At 40.7% G+C, this 22,781-nt stretch overlaps 1 protein-coding gene across 2 annotated transcripts in view; it reads right to left on the bottom strand.

The window, feature by feature from the left end:
* PPP4R2 (protein phosphatase 4 regulatory subunit 2) overlaps positions 1–20,342 on the bottom strand; it is a 33,489-nt gene extending 13,147 nt beyond the window's left edge. Inside the window, exons 1-2 of one of the 2 annotated variants that reach the window (XM_050904556.1) lie at positions 20,164–20,342; positions 18,576–18,657 (exon numbers count right to left, since the gene is read on the bottom strand). Coding sequence is in view for 1 of the 2 variants with exons in the window: in XM_050904555.1 (XP_050760512.1) it covers positions 18,576–18,657; positions 19,449–19,482 (116 nt within the window). In the remaining variant the exon portion in view is untranslated. Of the gene's footprint in view, positions 1–18,575; positions 18,658–19,448; positions 19,488–20,163 lie in introns of those variants that run through there. The other variant, XM_050904555.1, reaches the window with a different exon arrangement.
* Between the last annotated feature and the right edge of the window lie 2,439 nt (positions 20,343–22,781).

Below are 22,781 nucleotides of genomic sequence, written 5' to 3' on the forward strand. Positions count from 1 at the left end.
GTAACTAACTGCTCAGTATCCATGCACCTTAAAAGCATTTAATAGTACCTCTCTTTCTCAGAAAGGCAAATATATTTTGTATCACAGTTAGTACTTGCTGATGAATATTTGAGCAAAACAACTTTGACTCCTGAAAAGCATTCCCACAGCAGTAAGTAATCTGTTCAGATCTTTCCAAATTACCTTCTGCCTTACAACTTAAAGTTTTATCCTTCATAGAATTCTATATATTGATATTTTCAAGAAAACAGGTCTCTCACACTGCATACAATGGACAAGGTGGGAAACTGCTGAGAAAGCCCTTCTACACCCATCGCCCCACACAACAGTCACAGAAGTTCTGGGCCTCCTCTGGCTAGTGCATTTCTTAGCAGCATAGGAAGCAACTTGAAAGCAACTGATGTAGTTCAGTTACTATCAATTTTATTCTATTAATGCTGATGCAGGAGCTTTCACAGCTACAGGATGGAGATGCTAGTGGAGAAAAAGAAGAAACAGGGAGAGTAACAAACCAACAATAAAGAAAGAGAGAAAATTATCTTTGACATTTATCTATAACACATGCAATCTGGAATGAACAGGCTCAAATCAAACAAGCATAAAATCTGAACCCCTGGACAGCCTTTCAGCTCCTGCTGAAAGAAATACTATTTAGCCAAAGGTTGGATTTCTACAGGCTGTCTTTAGTAGCAGTGCTAGCTTAAACAGCCCTGATTATTTCAGCCCCACATAACATCCCACCTTCTGTCGGGCTGACACAACTATTTGTACTGTGAACTGCATGTGGTGACTCCCCAGCAAAGTGACAACGTTTGTGTCCTGCATGCTATTCTCAAGCACCAGTACTACCAAATACAAAACCACAGGCCAATGAAGTCACATTAGCCTACTTCCACTAGAAAAATAGTGCCATGTTATCTTCGCCTTAATCTTCTCCTTAGTCTTAAAGGAATAATTATGAGATAAAAGGGGGAAAACTTAGCTCAGGTTTATCTACAGATACCCAAACATGAAACCCCTGTCTTTTATCAGGAGTGATAAATTCGCAAGAATGGGGGGAAATCCGAAGAGGAAAGCAAACCTCCCTTTTCCTTCACAGGAAACCATTAAGCACCTCACAACACAGGGGAACACAGGACTTGGTGAAAAATAATGAAACCAGAAACAAAAATAGAAAGAAAGAAGAAACAAGGTCCCAAAAAGGAATGGCATGGATAGATTAAACAGCATCATTTAGTCTCACTGGATTATTGCTCCAATTAGCATTATACAGCCAAAGCAGAATACTATAATGTTTCTAATGTACAATATTAGGCATTACTACTATAAATGTTAAATTAAAAAGCTATCCAACTCTGCAGTGCTACCACGAGACCAAAGCTTTCTTAAATCTGTGATTTGTTATTACATAAACACATCACAAAACACAGACAGAAAAGACCCAGTAAACAACCCCATGCCAGAGCAGAATTACTCCCTGCAGAGCATCCCAAGAGCTTTAGTTGCCTCATGAAAGGGGATTCCACTATTATTCTGAACATTCTTTGACAACCCCATTTAGATATTTTTTTCACACTTTAAAGTTTGAGTTGTTCTTTGTTTTCATTGTTATTTATTTCTTGCTAAATAGTTACACTTATCTTTTCATAGACTATTAACCCATCAGTGTCATGTTGCTGAAACAAACCAACATACAAAGTTTAAAATGGCCATCTACTGCCTGAAAGCAGCACCCACCAGCTCCTCTTTACAATGCCGAACCTACAGAAAACAAAGAATGTAACATTTTGCCCCTATACAGAAGTCTAGAAAACTCTCACTTGTTTTAAACCCAAGTATTTTTAATTAGTATTTCTTCTATTACAAAAAGCCTAAGAACTTGTACCTGCAATACACTGCAATACTGACATAAAAAGCATCTTTCTTCCTGTATTTCAAAACACTTGATAAATGACTGCCAACCAGGTGACACAGTCCAGCTTAAACAGAAACAGAGTTTAAGGATAAACTCATCCTGCAGTCACAAGCCTGACTACAGTCCTTGTAGGACAAGGACTTATTGTGAATTAATAAAGGATTTATATAAAAGAATCTTACTTCAAGCAAACTTAATTGTGTATATTTGTTAAAGAAACTTATCTACGCTTGTGACAATGTACTGCATAGTTTGAACACTATTTTTAAACTGTTTATAAGAGACTACACTCAAATCAACCTACAAAACTGAAAAGTATCTGGCTGAGTAGCTGAAAAAAGAAATTGTTAAAATAATGAACTCACTTCTGACAAAAAAAATCATTTCTGCAGGGACAGTAAAATTTTCTTAATTTCCATTTACTTCAGTGGAAGTGATCAAAAGTAAGTGTCAAAAGAGGAAAGTTACTCTCCTGTTTTATCAGTCTATGGAAATGACATGTAGAAGTTGCTATCAGCTAAACTCTTGAAACTCACCTGCATCTCATCCACAGAGAAAACCAATTAGTTCATAAATGATGGGTAGAATTGTTAGCCAATACAGCACAAAAATTAATAATGGCATAGCCTCCTAATTATCAAAGCAATCTATATCTACACCTCTAGAAATTTTAAGTTAAGTTATCAGCATACACTGAAAGACTGGTCACTTAGAAAGCCAGACAATAGTAGTGAGAAGAGATAAACAAATGGCAAATACCGGTTTTCAAAAAAAAAAAAAATCTTCCACATGTATCACAAGCTCCCTGAGAACAACTATGAGCATTAGGATGCAAGACCTCTATTTTAGCTGCTTTGTTACAAAATGGGAGACACTGAAAATGAGCAAAGTTTGGTCAATACCTTCTGTAGTTAAATCAAGAGCCAAATGGAAGCGAAAGAAAACTCTTGTACACAGCTTTATGTACAACCTCATTAAGTTTTACACACTGGAAAATAACTGACAAACACTTTAAGCTCTGTAAAGAAACCAAACTGAAGAAATTCCATGGAGAAAATACTATTCATGCTTTCTTCTGAGCAGGCTTGTTTATAAATACTTGCTCTTCCCACTCAGCATGGTACATAATCAACCTTTTCTAAATGCACACTTAGGTCTTCTAAACCATGCTTTTCCTGTCCACTACACTAACTTGTGAATTTGTACTAGCAACTTTGAGAGCTCTTTTATAGCCACTCAAAGAAAAAGATTCCTGTGAACACTGTATGATCTATAAAAGTATCTTCAGAAAAAGTACTTCAAAAAATTAGTTGATCTAAAATGTTTTGGTTCAGTGTACTTTCATTCTAGAGAATGACAACTTTGAAATTATATACATTTTATGTGTATCTAAAGCATCTTTCACTACAGTATCTGGGTCATCCTGTGTAAATATACCTGTACAAAGACAGCTCCCCTGGTCTAATGAGCCTGTAGTTTCACAGATACTCCAAATCATCATAAGCTGGCATTTTTTCTTAGGGAGTCCTCTGCTTCCCTCCCACCAGCTCCTGCACCATCCTTCCCTTATATCAACCTAAAGGTTTTGCTCTGACATACAGAAAATTAGAGGAAGAAACTGATTTTATGAAAAAAGCACCTAGCAAGGAAAAAAGTCACCAGAGGCAGTAATGAATGGCTGAAAAGAAGCAACCACAGCACACTTCAGAACTATAGTTGTATAGATATACGTATCATAGCAGAACCACACATCTCATTCTCCCAGGACCAATGTAAATGCTGGTAGTCTAACTCAACAATTTAAAATCTTTTTAAAAAGCACCTTTAAAAGTCAAGCAACAGATGAAAGCATAGAAGCTAACACAGAGTCCAACAACTCAGTCTGTGTACATTACTTAAATACATGATACTATGTCCTAGATTTAATATATGCTAATAACTGTGCTTTAAGGTATGAAAAGATGTTTAACACCATAATATTGTACCAGAATGCAGTCCTTGACCTTGCAATTTAAGTAAAAATTAGAAATATAACAGAAAAACATGGATGGAAGAGAGTTCAGTGTTTGCAGATACTCAGTTGTGTTTTACAGAAATTAAACAAGAAAGCAGACAGCACCTGACCAAACATCCAATAATATGAGAAACATAAGCAAGTTTTGAGAATATTTATATGTAATTAGAGAGGCAGCATGAGAAAAGGCTAGAAAAGGGTGGGGGAAGACATAAGACATGAAATGAGCAAGCAGAGATTAAATAAAATGACAGGCTGCACAAAAAAACCATCAATAATTTAAAAAAAAAATCCCCCCCTCCAAACACAGAACCCCAGGACGGGGTCAGAATTACTAAGTGAAGACAAGAAAGTTAAGCCCTATGAAGACACACACAAAGGAGTGTAAGGAAACTCTACAGTCAGAGCATTACTACAATAATGTACTTATTCACTGACAATTGATGAGGCAGCAAAAATATCTCCATTGCACAGGGAAGGAAGAATTAAAAAAAAAAGATTAATTTAGACAAAGGACATAACCTAGCATTACCAGAGCAGAGCAGAAACAAGGAAGAACACAATCCTAAATAACTTTGTTCTCTAATAAAAGCAAACTATTTCACACCTATACTTGAACTACATGATCTTCTGTTGGAACTAGTCCATTACTACAGATCAACCAAAGTTCGGCAAGCAACATCAACCAAGTTGAGAAATCCACCAATTCTATTTGATAAACAGCACTTTTCAACAAGGGACAGAGGTCACATTAGACAGAAAGCAGTTCAAGTCATCTGATGCTATGCTTTGATTTAAAAGAAGAATTACTAGCACAAAGTTGCTTGCAAGGTATGATTGCTTCTCTACTAACATGATTTGCACAGAATTCACGTTTCCAAACATGTATATCAAAAACAAAATTGCATTTTACATGGAAATAATATAATCCTATCACTCCCAGAGTGCAAAAGACTTCCCCCCATTCACTTATCTCCTGCTTACTCGAAATGTTTGTACTGATAAAACTGAGAAAGCAGCTTTCCCCTCTACCGCACTGGTTATTGTGAAAGAGGAGAACCCTCTGTCAGTAGCTTGCACTATCAAGATGTTTTTTGTATGTCAGAGAACTAACTGGTATTTTCTTCTGACCATTGGACAAGTTTTTATATTTGATTCTTTTGCTACTTGGTATATTCACTTTGGAAGACTTGAAATTTCAGAGAGCAAAAAGCCAGAAACGTTTAACAAAGTTGTTTGGGCAAGATTGACAGACATTAAAAACCAAGTAACAGAAGCAATAGTGAAAGGCAACGTAAGAACCTGAAATGGAAAGTCTTGCAATCTGGAGAATCACAGAAAAACATTAACTTTCAGAGAACTAGAACAAAGAAAGGAGACAAAGTTGTAATTGCAATATCCCTATCTCCTTTACACAAGCAGAGTGCTTTCCCTACTATTTTTAAGAAAAACTATCCATGTTGAACAAGCGATAATAGTTCTCTCTCATGTATTTAGTACTTCCAGTACACTGGAAGGCTTTGCTACATCACAGTGATCCCCAACATTACTACATAACTTGGACATTAAGTGTAGATTAGACTGCAAGTCTCCACAAGTGCAGGCGACAACTAGTGGAAGTTACCTATCTCCCTTTTTAGCAACTGTATTAAAATATCAGATGTAACACTAAGGTAGTACATACGGCTTACACACTTCAGACAAAGCCTACAGGATTTTAAGTTTCAAACTTCAGTGAGACCCATGGAAGGTAAGCAGGACAAAACCTAAAATTAACTGAAGAACAGGAGGAAGAATTCAGAGTGCCTGAAATAAGGCGACCTCCTGAAATGAAGGTACTGCAATTATTTCGTAAATCTTTCTGGAATTGCTTCACAGATTACAGGTTTAATTAAGAAAAACATTATATTGAAGGGATGTTAAGCTTCTAGAGACCTAGCTATGTACTTAAAACATTAAGAGTCCCAGGAGTCCTGGTGGGATGTCTGTCTTCAGACTGCACAGTGTTTAAGTTCATTACAAAATTACTTGGTTTAAAATTTAAGAGGATGCCATCTGTTCTGGAGAGATGCTATATACCACAAAGAACATAAAATGAAAAGGAAAACAAAGCAGATCTGCTATTGATTCTGTTAATTGAACAGGCCATAAAAGAAACATCAAAACTTAGTAGGAGAAGGGTGGAGAGGGAGGTACTCCCTTCTACTATTAGCTCTCTGACAAGCAGAAATAAAAAAAAAAAAGTACCAAGTAGTATATTTAGGACGCAAACACTTCGTGTTCAGCTAAACTGATTTTAAGGCAAAGTCCTCAGAACACAGAAGGAAAGAACCAGAGGACAATCTCGGAGGGATTCACTTAACATGTAACAAGAGATACGAGTCACATTAGCCCCCCGCCGCTCCCCCCCCTTATTGTTGACTTAGATTACACTCCCACACAGACTTGCTAGTAGGAAACAGGTGTTTAAGTGAAATAACTTGCCAACTTTAATAACTGTTTCTTCTCTTTTGTGCCTTGCTCTAGAGCTCACAGAAGATGAAGATAGACTCTAAGACATAGTAATTTCCCCAGGCTGTCAGAAGCAACATTGAAGTTTCATCCAAAACAAGTTAATTCCTTCTGTATTCTGGTCTATCAATGGGATCTCCAAAACGATTCGAAAAGTCAAAAGGCACAGAAAATGAAGTGCACCCAGCAATAACGTATCCAATTCAAACCCGTGTGCAAGGCGGCAAGCTTTCCAGTGTGCTCTTCCACAGCCTCAATGCAAGATGTATCCAAACAGGAATATTGCGGACTAGATGGAATATGTCACTTCTCAAACCAAAGGCCCACCTCTGCCACCAGAGAGCAGAGAACATATCCCCAGGCGTGAGAAGCCCCAGGGTGGTTCCCTTCCCCCAGGCTGCGGAAAGGGCAGCACCTCAGAGTCAGTGTCGGGAGCCTGCCCAGGACTGACTGTCCTAGTCCCTGGCAGCAGCACAGCAACCGGAGCACGCATCAAAGAGGTCCTCTCCAGCAGAGTCAGTAGCTAAAGCTGTGCAGAGGAATTGATGGATTGCAGTCCTCTGGGGGAAAGAGACTGAGGCCGCTCTCTTCCTCCCACTCATCTCCTTCCTGTTATCTCTGTTCTTTGGGATAGAAAGACAGTAGAAGGAGCCTACTTCCTCTATTATTTTGTTGTTGTTGTTTTGTTTTAATCTTTACCTTACTTAGCACACCCTAATTTCAGATATATTGGTTGGATATAGACAAGGATACCTGGAAGTACACAGTTACATAGAAGGGGGTGCACAAGCTAAAAATCTTGTTAGCAACTGCCTGTGAAACACAATCCCCAGCATTTTCATACAAAATAAAACTCTGTTGCCATTTGACATTTTAGTTTTTGTACAGGAATTACTATTTCACTATTTATTATATAAATAAGAAAGATTGCTTCTTAATGAGGAGTACTCAATGGTAGAGAAATAGCTTTCAGTTTTTTCAGAAAATACTTCTGAAAAATTCTGGGATAGAAAGCTGACAACACTGGACTCCCATTAACGGGGAGATTAGCTACCTTGCGGTTCAGCAGGGATTTCATCACAATACAGAGGGTACTGCCCCACCATGTACTTAACCTTATACCTGGTCTACACCAAAAGGGGCAAGCCTGCTCTGCTGCTCCCACACATTCCTGTGATCCCACACAGGGAGGTGAAGCAGATCACTAACCTAACCACAAAATTAATGCTACAGATAAGGAAGAACAAGATGTGTGATGTGACTAGTAGAGAGCAGAGCCATTCCTTTAAGCAGCTGCACTCATGTACCAGATAAAAGAACATACCTTACTTAATTCCACTCTTGCTTCAAATATTCTTTGAACTTTGAACTTATTTTTTCTACTTCCTGTGATTTAATACTCACTATTTTGATGCAATTAATTTTAGTGTCATCATTTTGCACACTGTTGCTATTTTCACCATCCACACAGTGCATATTAACATGGGAAATTCCAAACAATGACAATAGATTTACACAGTAAAATACCCCATGCATCAATGCAGACTAGTTTTTTAAATGCTTCTGGCAAGCAGACAAACCCTTCAACCTAACATTAAATTAAAACCATGAGCAAGTGCTAGATTCTTTATCGGTGTTTCTGAATGAGCAATAAATTTTAAACTTCAGCTGATACAGCATGCTGAATTTACTGGAACACTGTGCTTTGCTGTAAACAGTATACTCCTGTTCGGAAAACACGCTGGCAAGCACTCTTCCTGGGGGAGCGTCCTATTCACTTTCACCTGATAACTCATGTAAAATTAAAACGCTCTCACGTTTTATCTTCAGGAGGGTTTGACCTCATGTTACCTTTCACTTTAATTAAAAATATACTGAAGAGCTCAAAAGAGGAAAAACTGGTATTTCCCACAAGCACAGAAGGTATTTTTCCATCTTCACTCGCTGATTGTTGTCAGCCTAAATTAAGTCTTTGCTCTCCTTCCTGTGAGCCTGACGAGCTCATTCCAGAGCCACAGAAACTGTAATATATTAGAACTACATCTGCTTCGGTAGTATGAGTGTTCACCTCTCTACTACTTGCAGATTTCTACCGCTATTGCCAGGAACAACAAAGATTAAGACTTAGTTATGGAAACAGACAGCTGATGAAGACATTAAAGTAGTATCTGTAATCATCAAGGGACTAATTCTGATCTCTGCTGATAAATATTCAGCTGATTCCGACAGAATACAGCTGTTCCACAGAACAGAAAAAATCTGAACTAGGACTCAGAATTTTTCAAGAAAGTATATTTCTTAATACAGTTATCTAAAAACAAACTCAAGTACCTTTCATTTTATTTTGAAGGCAAAAAACTGACCAGAGAACAAAAAAAGTGTAAGATTACAATAGATTCTTCATTCAAGAATTAAATTCCTTATAGCATAGTGCAAAGCAACATGCACAAAGCAACTGAAAGCCTTCAAAACTTCCACAAACACCAGCAGTGGCTTATCTATAAAGACAAAAGTAAAAGTAGATGGTATTTTCATTAAACTTCCCTCTTCCACTTGAAAATTTACTTGAATTTACCTTTGGCTGATAAGAATAAACTGGTGTATTTACTGAACTATTCCACTTACTGTGCTTCTGCACTGTGTACCAATATGTAAATTCTTACCTTACTCTGACTTCTTATTCTTCATATAATTTCATTTATGCACATATTCAAGTAAAATTTCTTATAAATCTCAAGTTTTATTACAAGTAGAATGATCACCCCAGATATTGACGTTCCTATAAAGTGCACACCAACTACAAAGGTCTCCAAGTCATACAACACAGACTTTTGGATAAGCATCAAATACCAAGTCCTCACATCTGAGCAGTATCAACTATACTTATTTACAATTTAGTTACCATTTTTCTTCTGTTATGCAGAAAAATCACTAGTTCAGGGAACCACACTAAACTTATGCCACAATATATGCAGACCTACTATGTTCCTGCTGTCACATATTTTACAGTATACTTTACCCCAATAGATTTTATTTCTCTAGTTCTGGATAAGTTTTTTACCAATATTCTGTGTAATTATTACATTCACCTTCGTAAAAAGCTTAGCACCCTTTGTACTAGATTATCTTAAAATCATTTGAGTTTTGTGTACTTTTAAACTGATCGATGATCTTCTAAATAATATTTCCTGCATAACTTAATTATAAAAACACACAGAATTGTTCAGAACTCTCAGTAATCACTTTCTGCACAGCAACTGTTTTCTCAGCCACATCTGCCTCATTTCTGTAGAATGTATCTTCAAGACAGGGACTAGATTACTACACATTTCTGCAACACAATGCAAGACTTTGATCCAGTTATTACTACAGCAAACTATAATAGGAATAATTCTTTCAAAGAAGCATTATTTCAGTGACCATATTCTTGAAATTTCATGTTTAATCTTTGAACTTCAATTAAAGGACATTCACATCAACCTTAGAATTGTAAACAATATCACTTAAGCGACTAGCACAAAAAGTTCGGGAGGGGGGAAGGTATCTGACTTCTCTCACAAGTTACAATCATACAAGCCCTCAGAACATTTATATTCATCTGCTCTATCAAAGATAACTGCAGCTGCATTTGAATAGCACCAGCCAAACAGACTGACAATAGCAGATAGGCATTATCTGTGTCAAAATACCTCCCAAAAACCACTTACATAGTCCAGATCTGCCTTTAACATGATTGGACATTTTGTTGAAATTTAGACAACCATATTTATTTCAATTCTAACAATTCTGTGGATTATTCTTAGCTTTTGCTTATTCCATTTCAGATAAAATTTGACTGAACAGATTAGTGTTCACTAAAGGATGTTTCAAGAGTTATGCTGTGCCCTGTATAATAGAGATTCTGCAGGAATTCCATAGCACAATTCAGAGTGCATCCCATTCAATAGATATTACACAGAAAAATAATCCCTCAGGCAAAGGTGCAATATAATTCTATAGTATTCTGGAGCTGATGCAGGCAGAATACAGAAACATTAAATAGATGACACTTTCTCAATAAACCTGTATAGCAGAAGCCCAGGAGTCAAAATTTAAGAAGAGCATTATGCAGTAAGTGAAGCATATTTAAAAGTCTTCCCGAACTTGCAGCAAGTTAAAATTACTATCTCTATAGGAGTGATTTTTCTATAGGTAGCTCCAAGTAATATAAAATTAATGTTTAGATAATTGCATATATATCACCTCTTCCACACGCAAACTAAATTCCACATATCTACTAATACAGGACACTGAAGTCATTCCAGGTATCATCAGTTTGCACAGACTAACCAAATAAACAAAAGAAATGCTGTAGCTCATCTGGTAAGTGTAGCTATCACCGTTAAATGACCACTGCATAGACATCCACATGTTACCTCAGAAGAGCAGTAGACCACACCAAGATAATACCATCAAATCTTTACTATATTGAGAATAAAGCTGGGCAACCAGGTTAAGGAAAATGCACCCTGTGCAACTGCTTCTGGATCTGAATTTACTTTGCACTGCATTCCTATGCTTGCCAGTTCCTGCACTGTCCCACAAAAAACACAGGCTTCACTCAGGTCTGAAAGCAGTACTACTAGGATGAGGTAAATTGCACTTCTGTTACTAATTCCTTCCAAAACCAGAAACAAAAGCCACCCAATTAGCTTCTACACAAGGCAGTTCAGCTAACGCACACTAAGCTTGGCCTGACAAGGTGTACCCTACCTCAGTGACCTAATACACAGGCATTAGGTGTTTCTGCATCATCACACTCCCTTACCACTTCTGAGCAAAGCCTCATCAGGTGTAGCCATCATGGAAATCTTGTAACTGTTTTCAAGTAGTATTATTTCTAAAACAACTGAGACCTGCCAGACACATGCCAGCTTCGTGGAAAAGTAGCATCAGTCTGGTTTATCCACAAACCTGATAATCCACCACACCCCAAGACGACCAGACTACTTTGTATCCTCCCTTCTGCATGCACCATTGCCTTGTTCCTTCCCCCCAACATGTGCCATCAAGCACGAACCTTCCCAAAATCTGTAGACAGGAAGAGGGAGCAAGGCTCATCAATTACAAGGTCAAAACAGAAAAACATCCTTGCTACTGTAAACTGTAATATGGAGTGGAACAATACCCAAATGTCTGGGAAAGTACTTCAAATGAAATAGTAAACGAGCAAGGCCACCATGGAACAGGAGACTTGAGGTCCACTGGAAAAGATAGCGGTAATACGGAGACAGCCACTACAGCTGTGAAGAAACATTACTAAGAGGTAAAGGTAAGAACTGATAGAAACTCTGAGGATAAGAACAAATCCTATTTGCAATACAGGAGAACTGAGCTTGAAGAGTAGGATGCCAACAGAATATTACTAAAGGTGATCATCAGAAGCACATGCAACTGTATTAGCTGCTACAGAATAAATGGTGGGGTGGTTTTCTGCGCAAAGTTAACAGTGAACTGTCTGCAAAAAGACTAGTAGGGAGTCTGCTTACAAGAACAGACTGTATATAGCAACAGGGAAGAAAGACAGTTACAAATGAAAGTCTGCATGCACATACAGTTACATTTGCGGTTAACAGTCCAATTACACTGAAAAGTTAGCATTGCTATAAGGAGCTTGCCTTTTGTCTTTCCTTACATGTGTATTCTATAGAGAGACTAAAGTTTATTAGGATCAGTTCATCACGGACATTTTATAATGGTAGTTAAAGTTTGACCTTTATACTGTAAGCCCCACTCCCAACAGATATGAAGCGGCAGCATTTAAAATAAAACACTACAATAGTGTGAGTTTCCTAAAGAAGCAAGTGATTTCATCTGTATCACAACTGATTCCTCTGAAGTACTACAACCATACATTTGATACATATATAACTTTTTATAATATAGGTAAAAGAGTACGGAATCTAAACTATCTTTGACAAAGATAAATCAGCAGGCTTTTCAGAGATTCCTGTCCTTTGGAGGCATCAGTGGACTATGAAACAGAAAACACAATGTCAGTGGAATGGGAATTAGTGGGGAATAATTCCAGCCACTTAATGGAATGGAGTTAGTGAGGAATAATAGTAGGAAACAATGCAAGGAAGTTTACTCACATCTATTGCTTCACTGAGAACATGGAAATGGAAGAGGCCTATACTAACAAAGGCACACAAACTTCTTTCAGAAAATATTATCCTGTTTGTTATGGCAGGAACTTGAGAATTATTTTATTTCATTTTTTAAAAAATCATAAGGAATTACATTCCCCCAATAGTTCTAAAGATTTCCAGGTAATTATTTGCCTCCAAATCAGAATAAAATTTTCAAACTAGTCAAAAAATACTAGCATACGCATGTCAAGCAACAAAACTGCCAGTTGAATAAAACCAGAGAACACACTTTATAGAAAAAAGCAGACTTAAATTTAAGCACTTGAAATAAGCTAAAGGACATATGGCTACAAAAATCTACATATTTGTAACATAAAAAAGGAAATTACTATACAAGAGTTCAGAATACATCATTAAAACACTAAAGCTGAGATAGGAACTTACTCTCATACGTGTTCATTGCTACCATCTCTCCACTCACATCTTTTCTATAGCTGACAAACTATTTCACTGCTGTAACAGAATAATATAAAAGCTGAAGTGATCCAAAAAAGCATTCCAAAAACGTAGGAAGAAAAAAGTTCACGGCTACATAGGGTACACGAAACAGTATCAAAGGGTTAAACATACTTTTTGCCATTATCTTTGATAGAACTACAGTTATGTAACTTACACTTACGATTATATAATTTACCAACAGCAAATCGTCCCTGATCTACCTGACTGACTCTGTCGATGAGGGAAGATCAGCGGACACTGTTAACTCAACTTTAGCAGCACAGCCTCCCACAGCATCTTTGTAGCCAAGCTGGATAGCTACAGGCTCAGTGGACCATCAGGCCTACACAGTAGCAGCTGTGGCCAATGGGGTCCGAAGTCTAACTGCAACCAGTTACAAATGACGTTGATCAGAGTCAATACTGGGGCCGATACCTGTGCTGGTAGATGGGAAGCTGAACATCTGTCAGCGCGCCCCTGCTGTGACAAGGGCTGCCCACACACTGGATTACGTCTGCAATATCAGAGAAAGCGATTATACCCCTCTACCTGGCACTTACCAGTCCATAACCACAATGCTATGTCCGGTTTGGGGTCATGCAATACAAGAGAGACCGGAAAGAGTGAGATGAGCAGAAGGCCACTAAGCTGGTTAACAGAGCTGCAGCACACAACCTAGGCGGGAAGCTAAGGCAGCTTCTAGAAAACAGAAGGCCACGGTGGCGGAATCTAACTGCTGTCTTTCACCACTGAAGGGGTAATTGCATACAGGCAAGATAGAAACAGACTCCCTTTAGAGGTGCACGAATGACGGGGAAGAGGCAGTGCTCCCAGGTTGCTCCAACGGAAACTCCAAGTTGCTGCAAGGGTAACGTTTTTCCCAGTGCACGTGGTTAGGCAGTGAAACAGGGAGCCAAACAGAGGCTATGGAATTGCCATCACTGGAGATTTTCAGAAATACTGCACAAAGCCCTAAGCAACCTAAACTAACTTTGGAATTAGCTCCCCTTGAGTACAGAGTCTGACCGGATAACCTCCAGAAGTCCCTTCCAACTTACACTATTCTATGATGATACTATAGATGTTCATATTTCCTTTACAATCACATGGATTAAATTTGACTCAAGAAACTTTGCATAAAAGCATTTATGTTGGTCCTCAAGGAAACTAGCGAAGAGACAACTTCTGTCTTCAGGCTTAGATGAGGCACAAATTAATATTTCAGATCTTCCAGGGAAACTCTGAGGAAAGAATTTGACTACACAAAGAAATAAAAACAGAATGCATTTTAATGGCTGTTTATACTGTATTCAGGGCAAGAACTGGTATAACTACATTACATCCTGGCCAGGCCAGTGTTCTCTACTTAAGCCTACAACTATTTTACAGTTAATCACTTCTGCCTATACACTGTATTTCTCCAGATTTTGGTACTTCACTACATATTTCTGGATTCCTTCACTGTCAGTAAGCATCTGTATTATACTTTCCACTATAGTAAGCCATTAAAACTGCGCTTTATAGGTTGCCTGCCCCGGGGCAGGAGTGAGGGAAATGTAGAGAAAATTGACATAGAAAACAAAAGCAATCAAAAATTTTATGTCAATTTTCAACTTTAGAACCAAAGGAAAATTCTAGTTTTCCTTTCCAGTCCAACAAATTGGATTTTCTCAGTATCTAAATAAATAGTTTAGAAACATTTTTGCTATTGAAGGGGCAGAGTGATTTTAAATCCAAGAGAATTTCCTAAGAGGTGAGAGAAAATGTATTTTAAATACAAGACACAAGATCACAATTGGTAAGTCATCTTCGTATCTATTCCTTAAGAATTCTTCAGAAGAACAAAAAAAATACTTCACTTTTGCATTTCACTTCTAGTATTGCAGTGCTGTGACTTTTGTACCGCCCCTTAAAGCCGTTTCTACTTCAGAAAAAATAGATAAGTGGATTTCTTATGCAAAAAACAAGCACAAAAACATATCCTGTTTTTAAAGAGGTCTTTCAGATACAGTAAAGTATTATGACGAACAAATTTCGTATCTCTTCACTTTACTCAGTTTTGCAAGTCATGCTGATCTTGTACAAACTAGAGAAAAGGAGGTTATAATGATCTTCCCCGACTATACTTGGTCTCACTAAGGAAATTCCGTGTTAGTATCTTAGTAAAAAGTCAAGTCAATTAAGGAGTACGTCACTCCTCTGAAAAGAAAAAAGTCCTAAGACTCAACACGAGGTTAAAAAAAGGTTGAACCCTAAACTTTATGTTTCACCTAAGGCTAAGTCTTACCATAGCAACCATTAAGAAACAAAAATATTTCGAAGTAGCCAAGCAATCAAACTTTTGCTTCTGTTCACCTATAATAAAGGAAGTTTAGACTGGCTTTTGTAAATGCAGGCCATAATCTCGCAAACAATTAAGTGAATGGTTAACTTTGCACAAGAAGATAGCTTAAACTTCAAATAGATGAAGTTAACACATGTGACTGCATGATCAGGCTTTTACTGCAAGGTACTGATAACACAACCACGTTTACGCTGATAATATAACCAAATTTAGCAGCATTTTTATTCCAGACCTTCCTTGTAAATGAAAAATACTTTTAATTACAATAAAGACACACTCTGAAGAGCCTTATCATAGTTGCAGTGCTGGCTTACACAACTATCACCCTTTGTTCCTCCCCTACGCCACCTCTTCAGTTGCGCTGGGGTTTGACATACCAGTTAACAGGAACAAAACAAGCTGGATCAATGAACCGAACCTTGTTAAAAACAGTAGTGCCAAAAAGAAAGTTACTTACAACTGTGAGCACTTTCCTGCTCTAGGTTACCATGCAGCTACCTAAACAGTTGAACACGCACAAGTGAAATAGTGACACAAGGGCTGCGTTAGCCAAGACTGCTGCCAAGAGAAATACTAGTAAAATTACAGCCTAACCTAAACCTGCATCTACCTGTTCATAACTCACTCAGATGAATAAGCACATTGAAACAAATGGGGGCAGGGAGGTACCCAACGGCTTTACATGAGCCCGCGCTTTCAATCTGTTAAGCAAGCTATGTATGCCACAATCATGTTTTGATGAGAACCTTACAAGTCATTTTAATTTACTTCATTAGCACCCTTTCAAACTAAGTTTACCAATTGTTTACAAGATCTGCTGCAACTGTGTCCAGAAGAGGTATGGGGTGGCGGGGGGTGAGAACACTCTACATTTAATCCAGGATGTAGACTCCAGTATATCATCTAAACATCAGTATTCATCATAGAGTAAGTTAAAAAGCTGAGAGAACCCCCATGAACACTGTATAACACTCCTAGAAACAACAATAACTCAAAGCAAAAATACTTCACATTTCACTTGTCCTTATTTGCCTTGGTCCTCACTTACATGGGTACTTTTTGTTTGTTACTTTAGGAACAGGCTGTGACCAAGTAAGATCCATTGTTTTTCAATAAATAAGTCTGCAAACCATTTGTGTAATTACCCCTGACTTAACCATCCTTTTTTTTGTTTGTTTAAACTGAGCTCCGAACTTCATAAAAATCCTACTAAATGTCACTACAAACTATTATTTTAGATTTCATCTTCTCATTCCAAGGCAATCTATTTATTACTGGTTTAGATTTCGATTGAATAAAGTTACTTTTGCATAACTGAAAATAAAGAATATTTAGCCCATTTTGAATTAAATGTATTTGGTAGGTTTGTGTATTCAGGAACACTTTTACAGTGGTCAAGCTGTACTAGCTTAAAAATACATTAAGTTCTTACAATGCATATTACCAATCTTTACACGAATGTTTACCGTGAGATTTTAACTTTTACTCATCTCTTCCTGATACATAACACATCAGTGAAAAACAGAAGCATATCTGATGAAGAAATACAGACTTTGGTAGATAATGGGAAGCAAATTAAACATCATGGAACAACATTTCCATGTCTGTCTCAGATTATATTAGATACTTCTGATGTTCACATCTGACACTTTTTAAAAAACAATTTAATGCAACTGAAAGGTTCAAGAATGCTGAAAAAAGCTACAGACCTGAAAAAAAGCCAAACAAAACCCTGGCAACATAGAAGGCCAGCATCTGCATGAAGTTCCAGATGATAGATTCCAGTTCAGGTTTAAGCAATAGTTTGTAATAATCAAATAATAATTAAAAAAAATAATCTAGATTTCCCAAATGGAAATAAAGTCAGGAGTTTATTCATTCTCCAAGTTTCACATAGGGAAGAATTGTCCCCAAGAACTTGCCCCTATACAATCACTTTTTAAAAATCACTTTGAAATACATGTAATAGTGGCAGAAACAATAAAAGCAGCCTGAAGAAATATTTCAGAGCAGGAAAAGTATTTTAAACATATTACAAGACAAAACACACCACAGTAAGCCCATACTAAAATAAGTACTACTCCAAAATATTAAGCATTACAGCTGTGTATTTCTGCTGAGCCAAAGCCTTCTATTCAAAGAGCAAAGTACATTTCAGAACTTGTTTTTCTTTCAAAACCATTAATTCAAGCAGTACTAGCAAGCTACCAAAAAGAAAAAAAACCACAAACCAAACCCTACAAATCTCTTAGAAGTTAGAGGGATTCTAGAAACCCAAACAGAGCCCCTACGATCACTGGTTGCTAACAAAACACTGGTAAAAGCACATCTCTCTTGCTGAAGCCCGTAGTCTGGCACTAGGCCTCAAAAACAAGGAGGCAGCCTGGGAGCCAGAAAGTGATCAACTCTCTAGCAAGGCACCCAGGGAAGCCTTTCCCCTTCCTGCCAAATAGTGAGCCGCCAAGGAAGTCACCCAGCACAGCACCAGCGCTCATCCTTGACAAGGAGCGCGTAGCACGGCTCCTTCCAGCTACACCGCACCTTCGGACGGAAATCCGCGAGGGTGATCTGTGAAAGAAAGTCCAGGAAAAGCGAAACTCTCGTGCGAGCTGAAAAACGAGCGACTGTGGAAATTCAGAGTAGTTCCCATATGTCTCCTCTGCAGAAAGCACCTACATGATTCTCCCCTCTTCATCAAAAGCATTTAGACACAATCATCACACAGCATAGTATACAAAGCTTAGAAAGAAATTATCTAAGCCATTCATATCTTTATGTAAATAACATTATTAGATACTGTATACAACACCTATCACAACAGCATACAACAGACACTACAACAGTGAGCTAAACTTTCCATTTAAAAAAACCTGAATGTCACAAAACACAGAAAGAGCAACAGGTTTACTGTACTGAGCAGGATCAGTAAGACCTGACAGATACCCCTGAGCAAAGCCTAGACAAAAAGTCTCCCTGTTAGATAAAACTAACTACCAGCAAACAAAACTAATCCATCCAAAATTAAACAGGAACTAAGGCAAGCTTATTTAGCTCACGGAAGCAATCTACAGACAAAAAGAGAATCCAGGTAGCATCTCACTGACTTAAAATGCAGAAATGTTATAAGCTACAACTGAAGATCACCAAAAAACCCACACTTACATCGTCTCTCCAGTCTTAGCAACATGACAAAGAAACTGATCCAGTATGGGACACACTTCCTTCTTCCCTCTCTTCTCAAAATCTGTTGGTATGAGAATGACACAAGAAGAATAATAAAAGGAGATAGGACAGAACAAAAATTCATAATAATTAGCGATTTATTTGCTTTAATGATCAGTACAGCCCCCACAAAAATATTTTCACGCTTTCACAACGCTTTAGTTGTTCACAAGAGCTCCACCAGCTTCCCAGCCCTGTAAAACACTTAATATTTTCGTGTGGAGAAACTACATGCATCTGAGTAGCAAAAGTTGATTTGCAACTTCTTTTGAGCAGCTACAACAGGGAAAGAGGCTGATTTCCTCAGGCTGCATCCAGCAAGGCAAGCTAGCACAGAAGTGGACTGGGGAGGGAGAAAAAGAAAAGGTGCGGGCGAGGAAGGGAAGGCAGGCAGGCATGCGGGGGGAGAAGAGGGCACTCCAGGCGAGGGGAGCCCCGGGCCTGAAGGAGGAGGGGAGCCGGTGGGGTCACTAACCTCCCTCCGCTGCTCCCCCTCACGCAGCCCAGAGCAAGCCCGGGGGGATCGCTAGGGCTGCGGGGACTAGGGACCCAGCCCTCCCCTTCCCACAGGGAGCCCCCGAGCCTCTCCCCACTCCGTGGGACCCCCCTTCCCTCCCACGCCAGCAGCCCCCTCCCCACAGCACGGGGACCCCGACCCTCGCCGCCCACCGGAGGGGAGCTGCCGCCCGCAGCGAAGGGCGCTCCCGCCCCCCAAGAGGGTCTCAGCTGCGAGGGAGACCCCTGTGTCCCCCCCTCAGCGTGGGGACACCGCTCCCCCCACCCCCCGCTCTCCGCGGCAAGCCCCGGCACCACCTTTCAGAGCCTCCTGCAGCCTCTCGACATCCATGATCCGCCTGGGCGTCTCCTCCCTGCTCCGCGCTGCTCCCCTCCTCCAGCCCCCCCCCCGCCCCGCGCAGGAAACGGGCTCCAGCCGCCGCGCACACACAGAGACCCCGGGCTCAGCAACCCTCCAACATGGCGCCCGGGCCGTCCCCGTGCGCGGCCCCGACAGCCCGCCCTCCCTCCCGCCGGGGGGCGGTGGCGCGCGGGGAGGCGGGGCCGCGGGGCGGGGCGGCGCTGAGGGAGGCGGCGGGCCGACCGGCACACCGAGCGAGCGAGCGGGCGGCTGCGAGGTCTGCTCCGCCGGGCCGCTTCCAGCCGCAGCCCTCCTTCTCCTCGGGCTGGCGGCTAACTGCCCTCCTCACGCCGGCCCCGCCACGCAGATCCTCGGGGAAGGGGATGGGAACGCGGAGCTCCTGCCTGACTGGCGGGGCCTCCCCGCCCCAGCCCCTCAGGGAGCTTGTGCGCCTTCCTCCCCCCTCAGGCTGAGGGCGCCTGCTCTTCCCCCACTCTCAAATCTGATACCTGTTCGTGCATAGATGTGCCTGTCTCCCTTTTATTCTCAAGAAGGAGCTTCTTCACTCTACCTACCTCCCCCACCCTTTTGTGGGCCTTCAAGCCCAACAGCCGCTCTCACCCCGGCACGCACTACCTGTGTTCCTGGGGATCTCACCCTGGCACGCACTACCTGTGTTCCTGGGGATGATCCCTTCCCTCGCCGTGTGCCATCACTACAGCTCTAACGAAGAGGAGGTGAAGTCCAGGCAGCCTCTTGTCACTCCTTTCTGGACAAGGTCCCCAGGCAAGGCAGGCAGGGAGCCTGGCACAGAGCAGGTAAACCCAGAGTGGAGGCCGGGGGCTCCAGCCCGGCAACTGGCCGGCCATGTACAGGCTTGTCCAGCCCAAACGCTTCGGTAGGACTGAGGGACGTGCGGTGACTGTTCCTGGAAGGAAAGGGAAATGCTAATTTAACACACACACACAAAAAGAAGTTGTAAATAAGGTAGCCAAATATCGATGCCAACTGTTATTCTAGCCATATGTGAGCTGGCACATCTGCGGTGGTTTACTATTAGGTAAAATCCTGATATAGACCTGGATCGTGTCCCAGTCTCCTCCGAGGCCTGCACTTGCAGGCAGCCATGTGTGCAGAGGGGTCCATCCTCCCCTGCGGGCACAAACCCGGCTGCTCTCACCGCCAGGGTCGGCCTGGCAGAGCACAGGGCTGATAGCAAGCAAGAGTGGATCGGCTGTCTGCAGTAGAAACGCAGACTCTGCCGTACCGTTTCAGAGGAGTCCCTAAAAAGATCGTAATGCCAGTGGCTGTACTAACTTTTCCACTCTCCTAGATGCCAGCTTGACAACAGAAAATCTCTGACATGGCTACGTTTCTTAGAAATGCTGCTTAATGTCACAGCAAAGTGACACGGTTTGTGGACCACCACAAATGGCTAAGAGACGAACTTGGCACCCATAGCAAGCATTCCCATGCTGCAAGCTGCTGTCTCTGACCCCTTGTGTTGATTTTATCATGCAGGAAATGACCCATGAGGTCTGCAAGTGATGGTCTCCGCTGGCAACCGCATCATACAGAAACACCAACTTTTATTTAAAAAAAAACGTATGGCTTATAAAATCAAGAACCTTTCAAGTCTTTGCTGGAGGACTACATGATACTAATAGGGATATTTAAGGTTTCATATTTACAAATGTACAAAATCCTTCTTTCATACTATTGTGAAAATCTTCGTTAAAATAAGCAGACCTTACAAAGACAGTTCTGGGTTCTTTGTGAAGGCTGTGGTCAGGCAGAGGAGAGCTAACGAACCTCCGCAAGCCTCTCTCCCTCTACCTGGTCAACAGGAGGAGGGAAAAGCAGCAGCACGGGTTAACAAACCGACCCTACGGGACAGGCCTTGTTGTTCAAGGCACCCGGCAGGGCCAAACATGGATTTTAATGGTAGGAATCCTGCAACCCGTGTGTGGGAGGAGGGGGCTGAGTCACCTTGCTAGCCTGAGCGGACAGCTGAGCTGTGGTTGTGGCTGTAAGCGTGGGGAGAGCGGAGCTGCTGCACTTCTGCGCCGTGGCACGACAGGGAGCTTAGGAAAAGCATCTCTCTTCTAAACTTCAAGAATAGTTTAGAGCAGGTACAGATACCTCAGATTTAGTATTTTGGTACTCTCGCTGACCAAATATGAATAGCTGCAAGCTTTCTTAAGTGCAACTTTAAAGTGCTACTACTTCTAAGTGTTTTACAAGGGAATTGGCTGTTTTTTCTGCCACGGATTGATTCTCAGCTTCTTAAAAAGAAAACAGCATTCCCCACTGGACATCAATTACATGAGAAGTCTCAACAACAATACTTAGGATTTGGCACTTTTTTTACTTTCTTGTATGTGTCTCTTGTGTTACACGTTCCCTTGTAGCCAGCCAGCATCATTAACTCTATTAACCAAACAAATGACCAGAGAGACAAAGAAGATAGGACTTGCCCAAACCTCGGGGGGGGGGGGGGGGGGGGGGGGGGGGCGGAAAACCACCAAACCAAACAAACCCCTGCACATGAGATGACATTAAAACCATGGTCAATTTAGCTGCTACTTTTCTTTGACCGCTTTGCTCATCATAGAGACATGGACACCGTTAACAATTTTCATTATTGGCCATCTTGCCCTCGCAGCTCGGCTACCATGACTCTCCCTGCCTCAAGCCCTCTGTAGCATGTGTACCTTTCTAGCATTAGACATCTCTATTAACCGACACTACGTTAGTTTGCTTTTATAATTAGACAATAACACATTCTCTACAGCATTAACAATGTCCTTCCCCAAAACATCAGTGGGAACTCCACATGGTGAGCAAGTGAAAAATCTCTGCAATGCGGAAAGAGGCGCATTGTGAAAAGAGTTGGTAGAGGACAGGGGAAGGTTTCAAAGCAAGCAGTGGATACCAAGCTGTAAATCAGAAACACTGAGGCCTGTATGCAGATGCACCCACAACAGAAACAGGCAATATAATTCAGATTACAGGTTAGCCTATGTCCTTTTCCTTGAGGTCCACTTTATTATTTTAAAAAAGGTATCAAAGTCCAGTTAAAGTGACAAAAATACTAGCTTACCTTTGCAACCTTCAGCAAAACAGAAGAGTGGAGACCAGAGCTTCTCTTAAATAACTTCTATACCCCAGCTGACTGTGTTTCCCCCCAGATACCCCATTAGCTCACATCCCCAGCACAGCTTGCTCTTTGTAATAATTCTCAGAGCTGGTCACATGCTCTCAATTTTCAGCTCTTCCTGAGGAACTGC

The sequence above is a fragment of the Gymnogyps californianus genome, chromosome 13 (assembly GCF_018139145.2).
Source record: "Gymnogyps californianus isolate 813 chromosome 13, ASM1813914v2, whole genome shotgun sequence".
Taxonomy (NCBI): domain Eukaryota; kingdom Metazoa; phylum Chordata; class Aves; order Accipitriformes; family Cathartidae; genus Gymnogyps; species Gymnogyps californianus.